Source organism: Pteropus medius, unplaced genomic scaffold (genome assembly GCF_902729225.1).
Source record: "Pteropus medius unplaced genomic scaffold, Ma_sr-lr_union100, whole genome shotgun sequence".
Taxonomy (NCBI): Eukaryota; Metazoa; Chordata; class Mammalia; order Chiroptera; family Pteropodidae; genus Pteropus; species Pteropus medius.
In genome coordinates, this window is record NW_024350923.1 from 4,369,658 (window position 1) to 4,396,332 (window position 26,675).

Below are 26,675 nucleotides of genomic sequence, written 5' to 3' on the forward strand. Positions count from 1 at the left end.
CACCTCCCCAGTTGATAAACAGGTACAAAATTAAGACCATAAGGCGGGAGAGAGGCAAACAATTCTCCCAGCCAACAGAACCTGAAAATTGGGAAATCCTGAGGTCCTCAAGGAAGTACATCTTTTTTTGTCTTCCATTTGATCAAAGAGCATTAGAGCTTCCCCGGGGTTTGATTGTAGAACAAGGAACCCATCCAGGTCTCCCAGAGAAATGGGGCATTTGCCTTGTTACCTAAGCGGTCCCTTATTCGCCCCCGGCTGTTTCACCTCTCTAGCGCCAAAAGTTACTTAAGTACAAAATCTTTAAGAGACAGGCCTGGGTTGCTTTGTTCTAAAGCAACAACCAAGACCAAAAGGATAAAACTTAACATACCATTTAAATGGATCCAAAGTAAATAAAATGACTTTGGATTTGGAGGTACAGCTGTTCTAGATTAGGACCTCACATTTTAAAAGTTTTATCTGTTTTCATTCCAGTTTTATTTCCTCTCACAAATGCATTCACTTCTAAGTAAGGGGGAAAAGGATAACAGTAAGAGTATAATACTATAAACCACTGATAATAATTCTAGATGTCCATTCTCATACAGCATTCGGAAACAATGACAAGCTGAAATACAGTTCTTTATGAATGAGAATATCTTTCAAAATCTATTTATAGCTTCAGACAGGACTTAAAGGATTCCTCTGGTCACATTTCAGACCAATGCCTCCATATAGGAAAAGGTGGTTTGGATCCCAATTTGCTGATTTCATTGCAAAGCTATCCAAAATTTGTGCTCCCTTCTGCTATTTTATTGCACATTCACGTAGAAAAATTACCTTGTCCTCCTAAAACTACTTCCTTGCCTTCATTTGGAGAATTCTGCTTTGGGAATCTACAAACAGGACTCTTGAGGTTTACTAAGTACTGTGCTGATACTGGCATAATAGTGGACAAGATGAATACTAATTTCTACTGAACTCTCACCAAGGTCAATTTAATCTATGATTCTCTCTAGGTACAAGTGGGGACAATGTCCTAATAGGTTCATTTCTAGGGTATTAAGCATGCATGAACTGAAGCAAAGTCATAGAACCAGCATCAGATTCCAACCCCCATCGCAACTATGACCGTACCTTTCCCCCTTGATGGATGTGATACCAAACAGAGGTACCACCAAAGTCCACATGGAAGTCAGTATAGCAGCCTCGAACACTCATTAGACAGTACCTGATCCCAAAAAAGCAGCAGCATTAGTGCACTGACGAGAAAAAGACGACTTGCCCCACCACAATGCCCCATTCTCCCCTTGTGTACTTCCTCTATCTTCCGCCCAAATCCACTCCCAGTCAGTGAGAGGAATGCAATCTCAAGTTATCACATTACCAGATTAACTATGTGATTATGGGCTATGGTACTATTACATACTCTTCCCTTTGGAACTGTAGAGGCTACTCTAAACAACGTAGCTTTTTGATCATTTAGGACATGAAGCAAAGCTCCTAAAGGAAGAACCACTCCTTGCTGTCACTTTGGTCTCCCATAGCATATCTGGAAAATCCAGGGTAAGCCACTTACTTCTGCACTTTGGGGTACTGCATCTCCAAGATGGCGTTTGTTGATTCAGTCTGACTTTCCTTCAAATGCCTTGGCCACATGTTATCTACCCAGTCAATGAAATCCACCTTTAAAAAGGAGGAGGAAACATTTAGGCTTCAAAGGAAGGGCTGGGATTAAAGAGAATTTGAAAGTCAATAAAAATGGAAGTTCTCAAAATACATATTGAAAGACTACAATTTAATTATAAGCAAACTAAAAAAAGCTGTTGCTGAACCTTAGCATCAATAGGCAAACATTCTAGAAAAAATTATTCAGTGAGAATAAAGACTAATGGTTCCATCAATATGATCATAAAGATAGCACTAATCAAAATGAAGTCATTAAATTTCACAGTAGTGTATAACCAAACTCTCTCTTCTGTGTCAGCACTGGTATAATCAACTCTAATTTTTTTTGATTCAATAAGAGGCACTATCTGGAAGGTACCTATAAACTTACCAAAGATATAACACTATTAGAACAACTAAGATACCAAATGTTGAAAAGAAAGAGAGAGCGAAAGAGCGAGAGAGCGAGAGACAGAAAGAAAAGAAAGAAAGAAAGAAAGAAAGAAAGAAAGAAAGAAAGAAAGAAAGAAAGGGAGTGAGGAAAGGAGGAGGAGAAAGAAAGAAAGGAAGGAAGGAAGGAGGAAGGAAGAAAGGAAAAGAAAAGAAGAAAGGAAAAATAAAAAGAAAAGAGAAAAGAAAAGAAAAGAAAAGAAAAAGAAAGGAAGGAAGGAAGGGAAGGAGGGAGAGAGGGAGAAAGAAAGAAAAGAAATCCAATAGGGATTTGAAGCCTCGCATGAGCAATGTGCTATAGAATCTACTAGGAAAGGAATCAGAAGTTCCAGGTCGGTCATGTTTTCTGGAGATCATACGCAACCTCTGGAACTCATCTGTAAAATGAGGATAATTACCTCAAAGGATATTGTGAGGATTCTATGTAAGCACATGTTAAATTTTTTTTTTGAAATAATGTTATCAGAGTTTAGGAATGTTTGAAACATGTGCTGAAAGAAAAGAGAAACAAAAGCAGTATAAACTTATGTGAACACTTCACACTGCATTGTAACATATCCTGCCCCCAAACACTGAACCCTAAGATAAAGTGAGCCAAACAACCATGAATCCAGCACTGCACTGATGTTGCAAATAATTAACTTATGGCTGTAAAAAATACCTATCTGGTAAGCTTTATAACATCATCTATATATTTGATCATTTATTTCTTTTACAATATATATTCCATCTAGACAAATGCATACAATCTGTGCAAAATGCTATGAAGCAAGTGTGTCCAACAGACACTCAGATGTAAACTGTGGGAGTGTTTCGAAGTGAGCACCAATGACAAGCAAGTTGAAACAAGCAAGACAAGGGGCAACTATGAAGGTTAACTTGGATGCTCCACTTCAAAGAATTTCTGCTTAGAGAGCTAACAGTTTTAACCAAGCATCCACTGGGCCTAGAATACTGGTGTAACCCAGATTCCTTTCTTTCCCTCGAAGTCTACTTTCTGTTCTCTAATGTAGCGGCCAGGATCTCCTATCTCCTGGTATTATCCTTTGGAAAGCCTTTAACAGAACAATGAATAATTGTACTTTTCAATACACTATTAAGTTCTTACATTTGGAAGAGGAGAGGAAAAGTTAGAAACACATGAATATTTTTTAGCAAGTGTTCAATTCAGAAAAGCTTAATTTCTTTGGCCAGATTTCTCACCTGCAGCAGTAAGTCACTCATCCTGGCCTCCCTTTATTTGCTGGTATTAGGCATCGTCTGACTACCAAGAGAATACTGTGGTAAGGTGCTCATATTTTTTTCCTTAGGTTAGTCTTTAGGCTCTAGATGGACAGGCTTTTTGCTAAATGGCCTCATCCATATGAGAGTAAGTCTCTAGTAGGGATAATCACCAGTTTCTACCTGTTCTGCACCAATACAGGGCCAAATTGGCAATAAATGCAACATTTAGGATCTAATCTACTCATACACTATGCAAAAAGAGTTCATGGTCTTCCATGAACTAAATTCCACATCACCAAAGAAATCTGCATATTCTATCTGTTGCTATTTTTTATCTACCTCTCAGCTGCTGCTAGAATGACAGCGATAGATGATCTTGCTTGTCTCACCAGAGAATCCCATTTTATGCTAGCACCCACAATGAGCACTTAAAAGCTGCCCACCTTACTTGCCTTGCACCTACTTATACACATTCTACTCCTTCTACCTGGAATTCTAGTCTTCCTTCTCTTTGCCTCATCACTTCCTTCATGTCAAGCTTAGGTATCACTTCCTCCACAGAGCTTCCCCAGTTCTCCTCCAGTTTAGATTAAGTGGGTCCTTCCTACTGGCTCCCATGACACTCTGTATTTATTCACTTTTGAAGCACTGCCATATTGCGGTTTATATAAATGCTTTTTTCCTAATCTTTCTTCCCCATGAGACTCTTAAGCATTTTGAGGATAAGAATGATCTTATTTTCCACAGCACCTAGCATAGCATGTGGCGGGCACTTAAACTAATAAGCTAATTCTTAAGGTGTGAAGGTCAAAGTGAACAAGACATTATCTAGTTTATGTAAAAGATTATTACACGAATAAATACATTTCTCAAAACTCATTGAAATGTACATTTAAAATGCATACATTTTATTGTATATCGATTGTGTCTCAATAAAAAAAGTTGGTTTTTTAAAAAGCATTATGAAGATATATTAGAAAAGATCTAGATAAATGGAGGGATACATTGTAGGAGGTGGGGAAAAAGTAAGTAAGTAAATCGGACCCCAGTGGAAGAAGCATGTTACTGCTTACAGAGCAAAGTCACAGAAAGCTTACTTGCTTTTAGGAGGTGACCTTGGTAATAGTTCACTCAATCTCTCTGGTAATAGCTCGCTCAATCATCTTTTAGGTCCCTAAAACATACTTATGCATTGTCCTTTTTCCTCTAGGAAATTTTCTATTTCTGAGCCCTTCCATAGGTTCTATTCCTCCATTTAATGGTACAGTATTTTTCTAATTTTTAGAAAATGACATAGTATTTTTATCATTAAAACTAGGAACTAAATGAATAAACTTTTAAAGATGTTACAAAGGCGGCTTCAAGTGTGAATAACACATTTCTAAACTTTAAGAATGGAAACGTATGATCCAGTTCAAGTTTTAATTTTATACCTACAATCGTATTAAATTGAAATTCTGAAACTATTATAGAACGCATTTATAAACAATGTTATTGTGATTATTACATGCTTCTCTAATTGAATTCTTTATTAAGTAAATCATGTTTGGCTAATAAAGGCTAAATTCTAACCACCTGTATTTCCATATGACCAAACAAATAATAATTATTATAAAAAGGACTTTTGTCATTCTTAATGAGAAATTCTAGTTACAGCATTTCTAGTAACAAGAAGCAATGACAAAAATTATACTGTCTGTTCAGATAATAATGAAATACTGTGAACATTTTCCCGTTGGTCTACATATATCAATGTATTGGTGATAATAATGCAACTTGCTAGTAAGCTGAAGGTGTGTAGGTATGTGTGTATATGTATGTGTGTGTACATACATATATAAAAAACAATATTAAAAGCAATTACCACATTTCTTAAAAAAATAATTAGTACATTCCAAGTTCTGCTGTTCCAGGTGAAATACTTGACAAAAGTTAAGTTCTGATCACAAATCAAAGGACTAAAAATGGTCCAAAAATGACCATGTATATTTCAAAACTAAAACCAATCTCTTGCAGCAAAATAAGTGCTCTAAGCGTCCTGTAGGCAGCCGCTACTGTGCCAAGAAATGGGTAAGATAAGTGTCTACCTTCAGGAGGCAGATCCTGGATCAGTAAAGATCAAAAACTAACTTTCTCTCAGGCCGAATGATCAGTTTATTGCTACCAGGCATCCAGTAGAATCTACTCAAGAGATGAGCTCATAAAATAATCACATGCCTCTAAACCAGTTTTCTCCCAAGGTTCTCAGCAAGTGTAAACCTATAGGACAGAAATTTATTAGACAAACTTCCTTTGACAGTTCTTACAAGAGTGAATTTTAAGTCTCTTCTCCATTATGTGCAAAGGCCAATGATCCTAAATTAAGTTGCTGGTGATTCAAATCAAAATGGCTCCTCTCTATATAAAATTCAGCAATCTTGTAAAATGATGAACCTTCTGAAAATACAAGTTATTCTCATCAAATTGTCTTGTTTATCTTCATCTTCGTATGTACAAACAGTAATAAATTCTCCTAGTATATAAACAACCCTTTTGGTAACAATGGCAGTGTGGAGAAAACGGCTAGACTCACCGTGGAGGGCCGCTGCACCATATTCTCCAGCCTGGTGTGGCTGAACTCCAGGCTGATGACATTATAGAGTTTTTCTCGCTCCTCCTCTGGGGTCTCATAGTAGCGTGTCCACTGAGCCATGGTCATTTCGATGCCTTTTTGTGTGTTCACATCCATGACATCCACCATGCGACGACTCCCTGCCAAAAAAGACGCATCAATCAATCTCTACTGAGCCACCAATATCTTAAAATAAAACAAGAACATAAAATACAAGTGGAAGGAAACAAACTATCCTTTCTTATTCAGAGTATTCATAAACAAGGAGATGGCTGTGACCTGAAGATGGATAATCAACAGAAAATACAATCACAGAAAATGAGAAAGACAACAAGTAATATTAAAAACAACAATCACTCCCTACGGCATGTTTACTATATGATCAAGCGCTGAATCTCATATTCAATATCTCACTCAATCCTAACAATTCTAAATGCTAAGTACTAGTCTCCATTTTGTAGAGAAAACAGGTGTTAGGTAACTAGCAGGACAAAGAAAGACAAAAACCCAGGTAGCCCAACTCTAGAGTCAATGTGCTTATCCACCGAGCTCCACCACTCTGATGCAGGTTTGAAACTGAACCTAATCCATTCCACAATTTGAAGAAAAGATCCACTATTTAGTGAGTATTAGATTAAATTTGAATCTGTCCATTGTTTTGTTTAAAGGGTTATTTCCCAAACCTGTCAAGTATTTCTAATATAAACTCCCCTTTTCATGCATTCCACAAATATTTACTAAATGAGAAAGTAACATGATGGATACAAAGAACTATCTACATCAGATTCTCAACCAACCATAACAACTACAACAAAAGGCAGAATGCCACAAGAGGTAGCATAAAATAGTAGGGGAAGAAAACAACAGCTTTGGAGCCAAAGAGATCTAAGTTTAAATCTCAGCTCTAATACTACTTGGGCAAGTTATTTAACTGCTCTGAACCTTAATATCGTCTTCTATAACTTGGGAATAATATCACCTTGTGGGCCACTGTAAGGATTTAGTCAATGAAGTAAAATGTTTAACACAACGTAGGTGCTCAAACAGTAGTTAAAAATAAAGGAAAATATCTTTTTTAAAAAAATTAGATTGAGCAGAGAAAGCTTTTAGGAAAAGAGACGAAAAAGACATTTGAGTTGGGCCTTGAAAAATAAATAGAATTTCAGCAAGAAAGATTCAACAGAGAAAATACAAAACAGAGGCAATAGTATGAAGATAAGATATGGAAAAGCAGTACAGCTAAAAAGTTAAGAAAATGGCGGTCAAGAAAGGGAGAGAATAAAAAACTGCTGTTGGAATATTAAGAACACTGTTCTGGATAAAAAAAAGAGGTGGTGCATAAATACAGTGGACTATTAGTCATAAAAAAATGAAATCTTGACACCTGCAACAACATAGATGGACCTAGACGGTATTGTGCTGAGTGGAGTAAATCAGACAGAGAAAGACAAATGCCATATGATTTCACTTACATGTGGAATCTAAAGAATAAATAAACAAAACAGAAACAAACCCATAGATAACAAAGAACATTTTAATGGTTGCCAGATGGGAGAAGGAAGGATGGGTGGGTGATAAAGGAGAAGAGATTAAGAAGTACAAATCAGTAGTTACAAAATAGTCATGGGATGTAAAGTAGAGCGTAAAGAAGTCAATTATATTGTAAGAACTACATATGGTACTAGATTTATCAGGGTGATCACTTCATAAGTTATATAAATGTCTAATCACTATGTTGTATACCTGAAACTAATGTGATATTGTATGCCAACTATAATTAAAAAATAAAAAAATTATTAGAAAAAAGAGTATTATTCTTCGGGTGGTGAACACACAATGCAATATACAGGTGATGTATTACAGAACTATACACTTGAAACCTATATAATTTTATTAAACAATGTTACCCGATACATTTAATAAAATTAAAATATTGTTCAACTTTTAAGAGACTAATAAATACTTACTACATACCTAGCCTTGGCAGATATACCAAGTTGTATTAGGATCTAGTCCCCTGACTTTAAAGAGTTTACAGTTTAAAGAAAAAAGGTACTAGGCAAGAGGATAAGAATATGGCCACAACAAAGTAGACATGGCAGAATACATATAAAAATATAACTGATAATATAAGGCAATGGACCAAACTACTCTATATACTGGAAGAAAAAGATAAATGCTAAATCTAAACTGACTTGAAATACTTTACACCCATTAAGGATGGCCACAACACACACACACACACATATGATTATCGCTGCATACAGCAAGTACATAAGCAGCATGGCTACATAGTCAATAGTTGGCATCAATGGACAATACACACACACACACACACCGCTTTTTTAAAAAAGGTAAAATAACAAGTCTGGTAAGGATACGGAGAAACTAGAAGCCTCGGACGTTGCTGGTAGGAATATAAAATGGCATAGCTGCTGTGGAAAACAGTTCGGTGGTTCCTCAACAAATTAAACATAGAATGACCACGTAACTCAGCAATTCCATTGCTAGGTATATATCCAAAAGAATCAAACTCAGGTGTTCAAACAAAAACTTCTACATGAATGTTCAAAGCTGTTCTTGTCACAACAGCCAAAAGGTGGAAGTAACCCATATGTCCACCAACAGATGAGTGAATTAACAAAATGTGGTACACCCACAATGGAATATTATTCAACCATAAAAATGAATTAAGGAAACCTGGAAAACATTATGCTAAGTGAAAGAAGCCAGACATAAAAGGCTACATAGTTTATTATTCCATTTATATGAAATGTCCAGAATAGGCAAATACAGAGACAGCAAGCAGATTAGTGGCTGCCAGGGCCTGAGGGAAGGTGGGATGTGGAGTGACTACTTAATGGGTAAAGAGTTTCCATCTGGGGGTGATAAACAAGTTCTGGAGCTAGATATTAGTGATGGCTGCACGTTGTGAATATAGTAATGCCACTGAACTGTATGCTTTAAAATTCTACAATGCTAAGTTTTATGTTATCTGCATTTTACAATAAAAAAATTAACAGTTAAAGTGAACGCTTTCCTTCAAGAAGGTAGACAAAGCAAAAGCAGTTCCACTCTGCCAATGCTACCAGTACAATTAGATAAAGTGACATAATAATAGCTAATATTTACTGACCACATACTAAGTGCCAGACTCCGTTGTAAGCACTTCACATTTAAGTAACCTGTCTGAGGTTACGTAGCTAGTAATTTGTGGAGCTGGGATTTGAACCTGGACAGTTTTGTTTGAGCCCATATTCTCAACCAATATATCCCATAAACATAAAGTTTACATGATAGAATAGTTTTCTTCTTTTTGGGATGTGAACTGACACTGGAAATGCAACATTCTACTTTGGCTTTGGATTAGCCAAAGAGCATGTAGTGATAACGGATTATTGTAATCACCAATATTTGTTCACTGCATTCTCACAATCGTTGGTTATCCAAAGGGGGAAGGGGGAAGGACCATCTACACTTTAAATAACTTTGACATAAAGTTAGGCATTGGTTGACATTTTTAAGTCTGTTAGGTTAGATACAATCATTGCTTTATTTAAAACAACAGCAAAAAATATCTGTGACCATTCGCAAATGTATCTGGAAAATTCAAGGCTACAAAGGGTTTCCAAATAGCATTATTAGCAGTAAGCATATGATTGGAGAAATGAAAAAAGTAGGAAGAAATTCAAAAGAAGACTAGTGATTAAGTCCTTATAACTGTATAGCTCAGAAATCTGGGTAAGTCTATGATAAGATCCAGAAGTTTATATTTTTTTGCAAGTATCACAGATGATTCTGATGCAAATAACTGGTGGACCACAAACCCACAAGAATGTTTGACCAATAGAGAAAAGATGTAGTGATCCGTTACCTTACAGATCCAGGGAATTAACTGTCCTGGAGGTCCATTAGGAAAAGAAGTCAAGTGATGGACCAATAAGTACGCAAGGAGGTTTTCTGAGGCCCTGTGAGAAAGCCCTGCCTTGTGAAGAGCAAAAAGTGTTTTACTCATCAAATTTACTGAGCACCTCCTCTACTCCAGAGGGCTGTGCTAGGTACATGTGCTTTGGCTAATCCAAAACTACACAGTGACAGGCAGATGGCTGGAATCTAACACAGAAACAGTGAGGGAGTGAAAAATACAGGGAATTAGAGAAATTTCCTCTACCTGAGCTATATCAGTGACTTTCACCTCTTGGATAAGCAGAAGAGTTATTTGGCTATCTAAAAAAGGGCCCTCAAGTGGCCAAGAGATAGTATTGCAATATTTAATTTTCTAAAGCAAGAGATTGCACTGGAGCTTCAACACAGAGGAAGTTGTAGTGTTAGGAGGAAAGTATCAGAAAACTTTTGTTTCATGTCCTGTTGGAAACATTTCTAAAAGATTTTAATCCACATTACTGCTTTATCGTGTATAGGAGAGCGACCATCTCCAAATTCCTGAAGATCCTAGCGTGTCTCAGGGCCCCAGAAGTTTTCTTCTTTAACTAGATTGTTCTAATTTGCTTTATTTTCCTAAATTTTGAATATAATAAAATATAAATCAGATTAAAGATTCAAGTTAACCAGCCAATAAAGAGAAATTTTAATGTATCTACTTCTCAGCTTACAAAGTTTCAAGCCTGGCTCAAGTTACCAAATGTAGTATTGGTAAAAATTTCCTGGAACTTTCTCTACTACTTTCAGGGGAAGAAAGAGAATCACATATGAATGAAGCTTCATTCTTGGCTCAGATACAAAATTTCATTTTCTTGGGCAGGCTGCCCTGGAAGGCAGGCTCTTCATGAAGAGAAGGGGGCAGGCACAGAGATAGAAATGATAGGTGAAAATGCAGTAGAGGTTCAAATGTTCTATGTCTATTGAGTGCTAAATGAAGTAACTTTGTAACCCCCTTTGAGAAAATTCTCAGTTGCTAAATAGTAGCTTCTAATCAAAAAATTACTGCAAGATACATCAATGTTCCTAAGCCTTCAAATCTCAAATTTAAGATTCAGTCTTAAGTTTAAAATCTTTGCCTCAAAAACACAAAGGCCACAAGCTTAATACTTACCCACACACATTTTGACATCATTCACAGTGAAGTCGGGATCTGGCATCCTGTAAAACAAATACCAGTAAGTATAAATGGGAAGCATAACTTCTGTCATCAGTGCCTTTTCTTAAAATACTAAGAACTCTCCAGTTGAGACACATCAATCTTCTTATTTAGGCTTAAAATATATTTTAAATATAAACGATTACGTATGTACATACATACACAAGAAAAAAGAATGTACATCAAAATGTTAACAGCGATTATTGCAGGGTATATTTCAGATTTAAATTAATTTTTTTAGTTCATCTATATTTTCTCATTTACCTATAACAACCATGAATTGTTTTCATAACAAAAGAAATATACACCCTTTTAAAACTAAATGGGAAATTATTTTCAATTTTTAATCTCAATTATCATCAATTATCAATACTGCATTGTCTGTAGCCCTAGGTGTAACATGGCCATTTTACAACCATATCCAATCAAGCCAAGAACACTTACTTTATTCCAAGTCCATCAGAATTCTTGAAAATCAGAGGGTCTCTTAAGCCACCCCGCTGGATATACTCTACATTAAAATCTGTCACCATAGGAAAACAATTATTAGAAAGGCAGGAGACAGAAAAAGCTGGAAAAAGATAACTGACAAGCAGGGCTCAGGAGTTTGCTAAGTCTTTATTTCCACAGTAAATCCATAATTTAACCAACAGGGAGTAGTGCTATTAACAAATCATCTCATAATTCCTAGGCAGAAATTATCATCACCCTGTCTCTTAATAGCCAAAAATTTAATTCTGTCCACTGCAATACACACCATGACATCCCCGTCAGTCTGCCAAGGAGCAAAGCTGCATGGTACACACGGAATCACACACCTCGGTTTTGGTGAGGCAGGTATATGTATAAAAGAGGTTTTATTGTACTATTAATAATCAAACTCAAACAAAGGGATGAGAGAAAAAGGAAGAGAGGCCTTTAGAGAAAAATTCCAACAATGTTACTGCCCTAATGAACGCTTGCTGCTTTTAATACAATAGAGATTGACTCACAGGGTTGGAGAATTGAGGGTGGGGGGTCTGGGGCTGTGACTGGCAATGTATAATAAGAGAAAATAAAGATAAATAGCATCACAGCATCGACAGGCAATATTTTGACTGCATAGACACTGAGCCCACAGTTCCCAGGGTCTACAACTTTCTACATCAAGGAGCTGCAGGTCTGAACCAAAATGATACTGACCTTTTCCTTCCATAAAAGTAACAAAATTTGCATTATATTTGTTGGTGTGGAGTTTCTCTTCCAAGTCAAAAGTTCTTTTCCCTTCAATTTCATCATCTGAAATGCCATCATCTTCGTAGCGTCGTCGCATGGTACCACGCTGGGGAGAGATGATCATTAAGGATGAAATCGTGTACTTTTTCATGCCTATCTAAAAGTGGCTATAGTTTCCCTGACATGTGCAAAGTGCTGCTTTCAACTTCGGTTGCTATGTCAAGCATCAATTTTCCTTGCCTTATAGATCTTTCTCTCAACTGTCAATTAGTGTTCTCAGAATGTACAGAGTATAACAAAATTTTAATGAGCCACTGGGTTCCCTCCTTGGGACTTGTTCCCTCTGCTAACTTTCAGCCTAGAGATTTAAATTTACAATAAAAATTTGACCAAATAGGGGCTACCAAACATTTTATTTGTCTATTATTGCTTATTGAAGTGGGAACAAACTGTCTTCATAGACATCTCAGGCCAGGATACAAAATATAATTTTTTCATAGGGGAAAGCTATACCTAGATTAGCTTTCTAAAACGACCTTCAAAAATAGATTAACACATTTGAATTAACAAAGCAAAAACTCTTTAACATCAGATAAAGGAAGAAAGTTCAGCTAAACAATATCATTCCAAACAGCGACACCATCAAACAACTTTTAGCTTTAAGAATAATGTCTTCCCAAAGAAGATACACGAACGGCCAATGGGCCCATGAAAAAGATCAATATCATTAGCCATTAAGAGAAACACAAGTTACAACCACAATGAAATACCACTTCATACCCACTAGGATGGCTATTATCAAAAAGGTGGAGAATAATAAGTGTTGGTTCAAGAATGTGAAGAAACAGAAACCCTCAATATAAAATGGTGCAGCCACTTTAGAATACATTTTAGAAGTTCTAGCAATTCCACTCCTCTCAAGTGTGTGTGTGTGTGTGTGTGTGTGTGTGTGTGTGTGTAATGGAACATTATTTAGTCATAAAAAGGAATGAAGTACTTACTGATATGAGCTACAACACAGAAGAATCTTGAAAACATTAAGTGAAAGAAGCCAAACACAAAGGACTATGTATTGTATAACTTTATTTACATGAAATGTCCAAAATAGGCAAATCCACAGAGACTGAAGTAAATGAGTGGCTGCCAGGGGCTGGGGAATGGGAGGAAGAAGAAGTGACAGTTAAGGTTTTCTTCTTGACAGTTGACTTAAATCAGAGAGAATGATGGCGAGCCCCCTTTCAATGCTGTATAGTTTTAGTTTACATTTGTCATTTTGCCATCAAGAAAGGCATCTTCCCTTGGTACAGTATTCTATATAATTGTTGGTTATGTACTAATACTTAATATTGTATGTGGTTTTCACAGATAAAACCAACCTGTAATTATATTAAGTAATTCAGAACTGCTGAATTTGTTTTTAAAGTGAACCATTATAAGAATTTCCAAAACATTTTGCCTAACTTTCACTATGAAAATATTATATAATTTTTGTCTTGAAGAACAGTTTTCCTATCTTCTTTATAACTATTTATCAAATGGTAACCCATGTGGTTTCTATAATGGTCATTAAGCATTTATTAGAACAATTACAGTTCACTTCAAAGACTTTTCTAAGGGAAACTTAGATTCATATCTCTTCCTCTATTTTCTTTTTCTTTCTTTTAAAACTCTTTTAATTGCTTTTCCTTTTTGGAAACGACCTGAAATTCTGTGGTAAACCATATCTCGGATTAGAATTTATCATATGGCTTTCTTATTTATAGGATAACTTATAATTCTATAAATAAAAAATAGAAATAAAAAAAGTGACCATTAATAGAATGGATTTATTTCAGAAGTGATGAAAATGTTCTGGAATTATGTAGTGGTGATATTTATACAACTCTGTAAATATACTACAAACCAGTGAATTATACACTTTAAATGGGTGAATTTCATGGTATGTGAATTATATTTCACAAGCTATTAATTTTTTAAAAAAGATAACATGTTGCTTATGCTGCAAATTTATCTTTTGGTATATTTTACTTTAGCCAGTGTTAAAATATTGCTGATATCTCTTGAATACATATATAGGGGACAATTGGTATGGGAGTGGTAAGTGCAAAAGGAAAATAGTCCAGTCCTAGTATGTGCTAAGAAAAGCCCAAACTGGAAATTAAAGTTAGATACTGATGATCTAAAATTGATTTCATGGCACTTGAATTTACATAAATACATAAGAAAATGAGACACTGGCGAAAGGTCTCTTAGGGAATGGGCGTCAGAAAAGGGCAGAAATGAGTCACAAGAAATAAAAATTAAAGGAAATAAAGTTAACTGCTACACACCAGAGAAAAGCAAGATTCAACTTACCAGTTTCGGTAGAAATACTGAAGGACAGCTGGCATTTTTCCCTCATTTAGCAAAAAGCCTTGTAACGCTCCTAACCTAGCACCTTTACTGCCATTAAGTCACAACTCAAAAGCCAAAAGAAGACTTGATTTTAACAGACCTTTCGCTTACTCCAATAATGGTATCACTGCTCATAATATTTTTAGGAATATTCATTTGGGGAGGGGTGTATTTTCACTGACAATTTCTTACATGGGTTTGGGGTTTTTCTGAAAGGCAACTCTCACCTTACTTCATATATCTGTCTTTTAAATGAACATCAAAGGACAATTTCCAAGTATGTCATACAGCAAAGGCGATACCATCAGAATAAATGTATTTTTAAAGTATTAATCACTTTTTAAAGTATTCTTTTATCTATAAGTTCTAATATGCTTGTCAAATCCGTTATGTTTTCAAACTTCAAACTTTCCTAGGTCTGCCATTACCGATTCTTCTTCAGTCAGTAGGACATTATCACCCTGATTATCCCAACATTTCTAACATGGTAGCCAGAAGTTCCCCCATCCTTCCTTTCTTCTTACATGCTTTTCTTCTTCCTATATCAAGAAGAATCCTTCTTCTATTTGCCTTTCAATTTGGGGGAGTATAAGGATATAGCAAAGGCTCTCATTCCAGCCAAACTATGCCCATTTCTTAAAAACAACAGGAAAATGAATTTGAATTCTTGCTTTCTTTTTGATTGCTGCAACTGGGAAGTCAGCACTAATGTGAAAATTATTCATGTCAGTTTAAGATTGTCAAGGATAAGTTTTTTTCCTCCCCTCGTCTTAATGTAAACCCTCATAAAAGTAAATGTCTATAACAAATCTCTAAGTGCTTTAGAAACATTCAATCCTTGCAAGAACCAGGAAATCAGTAGGCAGTAACACAATCTGCTACAGGTAAAACCTGAAAGCCAAGTCCACTTAAATACTAAGAAAAGCAGCCACCAATCTCCTCCAGCCTGCCAATATTACCAAATAAGTCAAAATGGTTTACTAGAGTGCTGTACTATTTTATTTTAGGTGCTTTTCATACAAGTGATTTTAGGGAGCCTAAAAGGATGTTTTTGGCCTTCCATAGATGCCAGCCCTCACTGAACCCAGTAGCACAGTAAATAGGCAGCAACTGAACACTGAAATCTATTCCAACTACATTTTCAGTCAAAAGCAGTTTGTACTTTCCAGGTTTAACAATGAGCTGTACTCCAGAATAACCAATTACTGTTTATTCTATTTAGATGATCAAACTATATAGCAAACTCATGTTTCCCAGAATCCAAATAATAAAAGAATGTAAAACTGCCTTTAAAAATTCGCCTCCTGATCAAGTGGTAATTAACTATATTAAATGGTAAAAATGGCCACATAAATGGAATACTTAGATTAACTCAAGTACTGACAGATAAATCAAGCTGAAGGGTTACAGGTATTAGACTAGTATTCTCCTAGATGGTTAGCTGAAGAAAAGACAATGATGCAAAACTAGATGTAAACAGTTATCAATTATTACATAGAAACTTCTGGCATTCTCTTTCTTAAAACAGGTGGTAAAGGATATTTTTTCCAAAATGTGTTTACATAATACATTTAAAAGTAACATATAAAGAGTCAGGAAAGCAGTAATTCTGAGCAGAAAATAGTTACTGATGCAATCATCTGCCTCTCAGACATTTGGGAGAGTAGAATGGGGTGAGAAAGAGAGAAAAATCATTTTTCTGAGGGTCAGTTCAGATAAAATCAGACTTACCATGTAGAAAAATGGCAAAGCTATCCAAGGCTAACATATACTCTGGTGAATATAATGTGACCATTAACATGATTTTAACAAATAACACTGAAAAGTACTTTTGAAACATTAAGTTTAAAAACCAGCCCATGAAATTACACCTATAATATTGCAACATTGTTTTTCAAAAAGCACACATAAAAAAGAAACAGTGGAAGACAATAGTTTATATTTGTTAACTTTTAATGATAGGCATTGGGGTCCTCAGGATCCCCAAACTATCTTTTTTTAATACTTTTTATTTTTTTATTAAAAAAGTAATATAATAGAATAAAAGACAAAAAACATATGATCAGATGCAGAAACAGCATCTGCAAAAATTCATCCACCTTTCATGATGTCAACAAATTAGGAATAGAAAGGAACTTCCTTCAGCTGATAAGGGCATCTACCAAAAACTTCACAGCTAACATCACACTTAATGGTAAAAGACTGAAAGTTTTCTAATATCAGGAACAAGACAAGAATATCTGCTTTTGTCACTCTGTTCAACACTGTGTTAGAGGTCCTAGCTAAGGAAATTAGTCAAGAAAAAGAAATACAAGTTTAGAAAAAGGAAAATGAACTTTCTCAACTCACAATGATATGATCTTCTACATAAAAAATTGTAAGGCATCCACAAAAACAATAACAAACTTTCAGAGCTAATAAAATCAATTACATTTCTATATATTAGCAATAAAATATCCAAAAATAAAATTAAGAAAACAATTCCATTTACAATAGCATGAAAAAAATACTAAGGAATAAATTTAACAAAAGAAATCCAAGGCTTGAATACTGGAAAAATGCATAACGTTGTTGAAAGAAAGAAAAGCTAAATTAATGCAAGGAAAGACATCTCATGTTCATGGACTGAAAGACTTATTATATAAGATGGTAATACTTCCCAAATTGATCTACTGATTCAATACAATCCCTAACAAAACCTCAAATGCTTTTTTAAAGAAATTAATAAAATTATCTTAAAATTCATAGGAAATGCAAGGGAACCAGAATAGTCAACACAATCTTGAAAGAGAAGTACAAAGCAGGAGATAACATTTTCTCATTTCAAAACTTACTATAAGTTTATAGTAATCAAGACTGTGTGTTGCTGGCATGTGGGCAGACATATACATCTGTAAAGCAGAACTGAAAATCCAGAAATAAACCCTTACATTTACAGCCAATTGATTTTCAACAAGGATGCGAAAATAATGCAATGGGGCTGGAACAACTGGATGTCCACATGTAAAAGAATTAAGTTGAATTGCTACTGCATACCATACATATACAAAATAACTTAAAAAGGATCAAAGACTTAAAAGTAAAGGTTAAAACTATACAATTCTTAGGAGAAAATGTGGTGTAAATAGTCATCATGACTTTGGATTACACAATGGTTTCTTAGATATGACACCAAAAGTGTAAGTAACAACAGCAGATTAACTGGACTACTTCAAAATTAAAACTTTTTGTGCTTCAAAAAACATTATCAAGAAAGGTAAAAGGCAACCTACAGAATGGGAGAAAATATCTGCAAATAATATTATCTCATAAGGGTCTAGTATCTAGAATATATAAAGAACTCTGACAATAATGAGACAAAAAATAAACACAGGTAAAGGATTTGAATTCATATTTCTGAAAGATACAACTGACCATCAAAACATTAGTCATTAAAGAAATGCAAATCAAAACCACAAGGAGATACCACTTCACACCTATTAGTCAGATAATAAGTGTTGGGTGAGGATGTTGAGATAGTGAAACCCTCATAAAACTGGTGGGAATGCAGAATAATACAGCCCCTGAGAAACAGCCTGGCAGTTCCTCAGATCGGTTACAGAGTTACCATATAACCCAGCAATTCTGTTCCTAGGTATCTGATACCCAAGAGAATGAAAAACATATGTCCACACAAAAACTTGTACACAAATGTTCATAGCAACATTACTCATTATAGCCAAAAGGTAAAAACAACCCAAAGGTCCATCAACTGAGAAATGGATAAATATAGTATATCCACACAATGGAATATTGTTTAGCAATAAAAGAGAGTGAAGTACTGACACATGCTATAATATGGATGAACTTTGAAAACATAATATTAAGTGAAAAAAAGACAGTTACAAAAACATTTGGAGTGTTAGGTGGCTTCACTTAAGTCTGTGCCTATGTGGCTACAGTTTCCACTGTAAACCAAAATTAATTTTAGACTGTAATAAAGAACAATAAGCATTTATTTGAGCAAAATAAGCTGTAGCCCAGGAGATATAGATTCAGGTAGCAACCTAAGTTTTGTTCCACCGAAAGAAAATAAACAAACGCAAATAAAAGAAACTGTGTTCCACCAAGACAAAGGGGAGGCATCCTTTTATAGTGAAAATTCCTGCCCAGGTTCCCAATTAGGTCATTTTATGTAAATGAGATAACCAAATTGCATTATGCAGTTCTGACTAGACAGGGCAGGTCTCAGTCCGTAGAAACAAAACCAGGGTTTCCCTATGGCGGTTGACTCAGTTTAAACAAGCGTTTAAACAAGTGGGCATATAGTACAGAAAGCCAAGAATAGTCTTAGGTTCTTCTCAGGATATACAGAGGAGCCCCTGTCACAGCAAATGGCAGCTAGACTCTAATTATTTATAAAATCTGGGCCCTCAGTTGACCATGCGGATTCCAATTCGGCAGGTAAATTCCTTCTTGGGGTTCACATCAGATGAATGTTTCTTCCCGGAGTCCACCCCACGAATCATGTGAGGACATGGTTAACATGTACATTTTGATTTAGCTGGTCCAGGGCTGGGCCTGAGCCCAAGCTTCTGCACCACTGGACACTGGACCACACCTGGAAGAGTGAGGCTTAACCTCTCCAGAGCCCCGCTGCAGTGCACGCAAAACCCCTGCCTGCAAGGAGCTTCCACCCAACCATGTACCACGCTGCCTGGCTCTGTTATTAAAAAGACCTAGGCCTGTGAATAAATAATTTTGGCTTTTGTTAAAAAAAAGAAGAAGAAGAAAAAGAAAAGAAAAAGGAAAGAAAAAAGAATAAGAAATAAAGAAAACATAATACTAAGTGGAAAAAAAGCCAATCACAAAAGACCACACATTGCATGATTACATTTATATGAAATGTCCAGAAAAAGCAAATCTACAGAGACAGAAAGTAGATTAGTGGTTGTCAGGGGCTGGAAGGAGGAGAAAAAGGAAATAATCGCTAATGTGTATTCGGTTTCTTTGGGGTAATGAAAACATTCCGGAATGTTTGGAGTCGTGATGTTTGCACAACTTTGTGAATATGCTAAAACTCAAAGAATTGTATACTTTAAAAGGGTAAATTGTATGGTGTATCAATTTTGTCTCAATAAAAAATGACTGGCAATCTGTAAAAGAAAAAAGTAATACAACATATATATTTAAATAAAGCAATGTATTTTTATAACATGAGAATAAAGTCTGATGTAGACCAAGAGAAGACACTGCTTAAAAACATTGTTGAGAGAACACAACTTTTTCTAAACAATTTCTATAGCCGTTTTGATATTATATGAAAGGTAGCATAAACAAATGACTAAAAAAGTTAAGTATTTAATAAACTACTATAATGTGCCACAAATGCAAAAGCACTTTGTTAGTTCTGAGAATTTCCACTCCATCTATTGATGTAATTCCATATTAACAGATTAAAGGAGAAAAATTACATGATCATCGAGATCTGTGCTGATATAGTAGCTACTAGCCACATGTAGCTATAAGACTTAATTAAGATTAAATACATTTTCAACAAATGATGCAGGGAAAATTAGATATCTATATGCAAAAGAGTGAAGCTGTACCCTTACCTTACACCACAAAAAAAAATTAACTCAAGATGGATCAAAGACTTAAACATAAGAACTAAAACAATAAAATTCTTAGAAGAAAACAAGAGAGAAATCTTCACAGCATTGGATTTGGCAAAGACTTCTTGGACATGACACCAAAAGCAAAAGGAAAAAAACAGACAAACTGGACTTCATCAAAATTAAAAACTTTTATACAAAGGATACTATCAAGGGAGTGAAAAGACAAACCACAGAATGACAGAAAATATTTGCAAATCATATATCTGATAAAAGATTAAAATCTAGAATACATAAAAAATTCTTACAACTCAACAACAAAATGAACAATCCAAATCAAAAATGGGCAAAGGACTTACATAGACATTTCTCCAAACGAAAAATATAAATGGGCCATAAGCACATGAAAAGATTCTCAACATCACTAGTCATCAGAGAAATAGAAATCAGAACCACAATGAAATACCATTTCACATCTATTAGGATGCCTATTATCAAAATCCAAAATAACAAACGTAAGCAAGGAAGTAGAGAAACTGGAACCCTTATGCGTTTACTGGTGGTTATGTAAAATGGTGCAGCCTGTGTGGAAAACAGTACAGCAAATACTCAATACATTAAACATGGAATTGCAATATGATCCAGTAATTCCACTTCTAGGTATATACCCAAAAGAACTGAAAGCAGGGACTCAAACAGATATTTTTACACCAATGTTCATAACAGCATTATTTACAATACTCAAAAGGTGGAAACAATCCCAAATGTTATTGACAGTAAATGGGTAAATAAAATGTGGTGTGCATATATATACACACAAAAGAACAACATTCACCCATAAAAAGGAATGACATACTGCAGCATGGATGAACCTTGAAAGCATTATGCTAAATGAAATAGGCCAGACACAAAAAGATAACTTTTGTATGAGTCCACTTATAGAAGGTACCTAGAATAGGCAAATGTGTAGAGACAGTAAGTAGATTAGAGGTTACCAGACAGGTAGGAAGAATGGGGACTTACTGCTTTATGGTTACAGAAGTTTTATTTGAGGTCATAAAAAAGTTTTTGGAAACAGTGGTGATAGCACAACATTGTGCATGTAATTAATGCCACTGCATTGTAAGTAACCACTTAAAAATGGTTAAAATGGCAAGTTTTATGTTATATATATTTGAACAATTAAAAAAAGAATGTACTATACCAAAAATCACACTTAGAGAACTATTGTACGGTCTATCATTTTATATTTTATAGCAAATAGTTTTTCTTGACTAACACACTCTTTGAGAATCAGGAAATATGGCATTATTTTACAAATAAAGAAAAAGAGAGGTAAAACTGACCTAAGTTAACCCTTTTAGACAACAGAAAATCAAGAAAGCAAAAGTGTCTGTAGGGAGAACTTACCTAGTGTCAAATCTACTATTACTACTTTGTTGTGTGATCCTAGGCAGTTAAGTAAATCACTTAACTTCTCTAGATCCTAATTTTCCCTGGGAGGTAAATAATTTAAGGTCCCTTCGTATTTTGAAATAAAGTCCTCCACAATCTAATTCTAACTAAGATCTGTCTTGTTCCCATTTACATTATACCATGTTGAAAATTTGCTACATACTAGCCCCCAGGTCTGTCTGTCCTTATTCAAAGAATATCTAATTCCAGACCCAGTCCTCTCTGACCTGACCAGGGAGGGACTCTGAGAGAAAGAACTGGTGGTGGGTTGGCAGAGTAGCCCACCCAGAGACTTCCACGTCTTCCTCCTGTCCTCCCACATTCACTCCCCGTATTAAACAAACGTCCATGAATCTCTATCAACCAGATGTTCTATAGAGGCAGTTCCTTCTGGAGAGTTTAAGCAATTCCCATTCCCTAAGCAACACAAAGGAGTCAGAGAAGGAGGAAATTGTAAAAGACTTGCTATTTTTATTAATGACACTCAGAAAAGCTACTGCTCTGAAGGTGAACTATGTATGATGCCAGAGCAAAATAACAGTATCAAAAGCAACTGACATTTGAGTGCTTACTATGTGCCAGGTACAGTAATAAGCACCCTGCATGTGTTAACACACTTAAATCCAACATCCCCTATAAGATTATTATTTCTACTTTACAAAGAAAATGAAAGCTAGAAGTAACTTTGCCAAAAGTTACTTAAAAGCTAGTAATTGATGCAGCTGGGATCTGAACCCAGGCACTTGGTTCTAGAGCCAATGGTCTTAACCACTGCTCTCCACTGAAATCATTTTAGAATGAAACTTCAGCCGCCCAGTATCAAAGGAAGGCCACCCAAAACAACTGAAATGGCTCTGGCACAGAGAGGTGAAGTGGTGGGACCTGTTGGCAACAAAAGAGACTATCTATCTATAATTCAGAAAATTTTGTTTGTTAGGTAAAGAATTAGTAAAAGATCTTCCCCAGAGCGGAAAGTGTCTGATATTTGCTAAGGGACACTGCATTTCTAGCTATGCTGCTGTTTCTTTCATATTCTACCATTCCCGATTTCTCATTCTAGCTTTAACTTGACAAATTATTTTACCAGTCAGTCATTCAGGTAATCTGCTTGAAAAAAAAATATCGCTATTCCTAACCAGAAACCATTTTATATCACAGGGTGCTTCGAACTTAGTACATTTACTGCGTATGCTATCAAAATCTGTTCTCATTCTCTATATTTGTAGTCAAAGTGATATCACACACCTTCTGTAAAGATGAAATTGCCCATATTTTTAACAAGATTAGTTTTTTCACCTCTGATTGTCTCCAAGATTCTGATCTATCTTATCCTACTACCTGAGAAAAAAATTTTAATTACAGAGCCTCTTTGCTGGTGATGGTATAAGCAGACAAGTAACAACTAGATTTTCATCTCCCACATCATGATACCACTTTAAAAAAGTTTGGGGGCATCTATTTATAAATGTATAAAGCTATGTGGATTAAATCTGAATCTTTGCAACATATACTAAATCCCCTTTATATCCTTAATGTGCACTTATACAAACTTTAAAGAAAGAAACAAGCTCAGGCTGGCACCCTGCCCCCTTCACAAACGTATGAACACATACATATCCCAAAAATCAACTGAACTTTAAAGTGTTTCATTATCTTTCTTTCCATGTTTTTGAAAACCTGATATTACTAGGTCACAGAGTGGGAGCAGATACATATATAGATTGCTGTCTACCCCACACACATACCCATGTGTATACTATAAAAATTATTATTTGAATATTTACAAAACAAGACACATTGAATATGGAATAATGGTGGAATAATGGTCAGGTGTTCTGCATACAAAGATTAAAAAAAAGGGCACAGTCTTAATCCCCAGGAGATCGCTGGTTAGTAGGGGAAGACAGACAAATAAATTATAGAATCACGATTCAATCTGATAGGTATTAAGACAGGTATATACAAATATCACTGAAGTCCGGGAGAAAAAACAAAATAGAGGAGTTGGCGAAGGCTCCACAGAAGTGATATAAGAGGAAATGTCTGTTCACTCAGTGCGACTTTACTGAACACCTAAGTTCCGAGGGCTATGGATACAGACTATGTTGCTCCTCTATAGCACTGAACTCTCCAAACTTTTCTGGGTTTCCCGTCACCTTATTGAGTATCTCAGTATCTCCTTATTAATAAAAGATAGATATAGAGATATAACATTTTTCAAAAAAAAAGTTATAATCTTTGTTTAGAAAATTTCGTAATTTCCTTACATCTCATAAGGGGTTTTAATGAGAACACCCTAATGTAGTATAAAAAGTGGAAATCCCTGCCTTAGAGCAATTAAATCTTGGGCCCAAGTTTTTATCTTTTGATCTATGTAACACTTTTGCCCCTAAAATAATAAGAGGCCTGAGCACAAAGATAAAGGAAGAACAAACATATAATTTTAACATAACTGCTTTAATACATTAAAAAGAATATGTACTGATCAATTGACATGGGTGGAAAAGTTTGCATTTCTTTTGCTGACAGTTCAGGTGGGTTGGCCTTCAAATCTTTTCTAGGCTAACTTAGATGAACTTCTGCAGAGATCAAGAGTACATGGAACACTTTATAAATATGAAAAACTTTAGCAGATCACAGTAATTCCGAGAAGATAGAGTAATCCATAAAAGGCATCATCTATAGAATATGGCAAGGTTATTCACACTTAAGTCTCTTTAGATTTGAGAAAAAAAAAGACAGCTGAGAAGGCAGAAAGCTCAAAGAGGGATATACAATACAAAGTAAACTTTTCCCTAAAAGTTCCCTTATAACCAGTGTAAAATATCTACTATATACAGAATGATCCTAAAATTCTGAGTCAGAATACATACACCCTGACCACAAATAGGCCCTCCACAAAATCAACTGACTGAGAAACGAGTTCGCTGGATCTCTTCCACCAATACTGCCTGCTTTTCTACACACCATTTGCTAAAATCGGTTGTTCAGTGTGCTTGCGGACATTAAACCATGATATTACCACAATTCTGCAAAGGAAAAAAATGTGACTACAAGTGGCAAAATCACTCTCTGAAATTCATGATGAAGATAGGCATCTTAACACCATCTTGAAGAGAAAAAATCTGAGTCCAGATGTTATATCAAAATCACATTTTTGTTCCCCCAAAGGTTTTTACTAGAATATACAAACACTCTCCTCCTTAGGTACTGGCAAAAGGAATATTAGTAATATTTCACTTTCTATCAAAAGTTCAATCAGCTTATCCTCCAAAAGTAGCCTTGTCAAAGCATCAGAGAAACTGGAAATAAGTAACTGCATTTGTCAATGTCTGAGACTCCTTGGGGTTGTATTTCTTGAGTAACTATGAAATAAAGTTGTATAATTCCTCACTCTACCTTCTCTCTCCCACTTTCAAATCAACACCTTTTTGTAGCCCCAGACTAATTTTTAAACGTAGCAGTCTTACTATCTGACATTTAAAAGTCAGTCTGAGTTAAGTGAAATCATAACCCAAAAGGAATATAAAATGTTTGCTTTTTCTAAGTATTTACCTACTACAGCAGAAAAGAGGGGAATTTTAGACATTCTTATCATTAGGAAACAATCTTTAAATTACCCACACACAACAAAAAATACCACCCACCAAACATGGAAACGATAATGAACTCAGAAATACTTAGTTTCTCCCTCAAATCAACCAGTTTCTTAACTTTATTTTCATTAGTCAAGGAACATCCACTAAGATTTAAATACTCCCTGAACACTTCTGTTTACTGCCTGGTTTGTTTCTATAGCAACAGACATACAACTCAGAAACAAAGCTAATGCCTAGTTTTGTCACCACCTTCTGTAACTGATGCAACTGTTAAGTCACTAGTATGATACATGGTGCGAGCCATGCTATTTTAGTTCCTAGAAGGTGAAGATTAGTGTATTTGTTAGGCAAGAACAATTTATAGAAAAAGAAAAAAACCCTAGAAGTGTATCTTAAATTTAAAGGGAAATAAAAATGACCTTTCTGCCAGTCATTGAGAAAGGTACTGTGAACCTTCAAGGACAGCTAGTTTTGAAAAACACGAACTCTAGACATTTGCTTAGTAAATGATATAACATGAAATGTATCACACATGGTGCTTCACCTAAGCCTTAGGTGAGTTTTAGGGAGATAGTGAACCAGTCACTTGAAGCCAGAAGTTGTTATATAAATGTACCTATTTCCAAGCCTTGCTACATTCCTCTCATCGAGATGCTTTTCTCCAAGATCTCTATGATTGATGTTTTGATTCATAGACAAAGGTGAATCTCTAAACCAACTCTGACCTCTTTTTCAAACTTGAGTATATAGAGGAATCATGAAATTTCATATCTAGAATAATGAAATTTCATATCTAGGAGTAGAAGCTCTAGAAGGAACTGGCAAAATATCAAGAGTTAGTATTATTATTATTATTATTATTATCATCATCATCATCATTTTATTGCAAGGACTTTGTCAGCTTACAATCCCTCATTTATTTATTTATTCATTCATTCATTCATTCATTTTATTTTTTTTTTTTAGCACCTGCAGCACCTGGTCTTCCTAAGTGGTCTCCTATCCAAGTACTAACCAGGCTCGACCCTGCTTAGCTTCTAAGATCAGACAGGATTGGGCTTGTTCAGGGTGGCATGGCCATAGACAAGAGTTGGTATTTTAAACTGTCCCCCACAAACACATATACTCCTCCCCCTCCACTACCATGACTTTATATTAGAAAGCAAGACCTCGTCTAAGCTTTCAATCACCCATCTGAGCCAAGTTAAAACAGAAAACTAGTCTTCACTTCTGAATTTACCTAGGAACTTCAGTGTGTAAGAGTGGTAAAATGACCTACAACATTAAAAAATCAATAGCAAAAGGAATACTTAATGAAGCAGTTATACTCAAGCTACCAGAGAAATCAATAATGCAAGTTAATGATCACATCTTTGTTAAATTTC

The 26,675-nt window shown here is 35.3% G+C and overlaps 1 protein-coding gene and 1 pseudogene across 3 annotated transcripts in view; both read right to left on the reverse strand.

Annotated features, from left to right (window-relative positions):
- Nucleotides 1–26,675, reverse strand: part of KDM2A (lysine demethylase 2A) — a 91,327-nt gene that overhangs the window by 28,745 nt on the left and 35,907 nt on the right. For all 3 annotated transcript variants that reach the window (XM_039840733.1, XM_039840734.1, XM_039840735.1), the window contains exons 3-8: nucleotides 12,216–12,354; nucleotides 11,478–11,556; nucleotides 10,989–11,035; nucleotides 5,897–6,075; nucleotides 1,562–1,668; nucleotides 1,120–1,213 (exon numbers count right to left, since the gene is read on the reverse strand). In XM_039840733.1, coding sequence (XP_039696667.1) covers nucleotides 1,120–1,213; nucleotides 1,562–1,668; nucleotides 5,897–6,075; nucleotides 10,989–11,035; nucleotides 11,478–11,556; nucleotides 12,216–12,354 — 645 coding nt within the window. The remainder of the gene's footprint in view (nucleotides 1–1,119; nucleotides 1,214–1,561; nucleotides 1,669–5,896; nucleotides 6,076–10,988; nucleotides 11,036–11,477; nucleotides 11,557–12,215; nucleotides 12,355–26,675) is intronic.
- Nucleotides 26,257–26,375, reverse strand: LOC120584923 (uncharacterized; annotated as a pseudogene).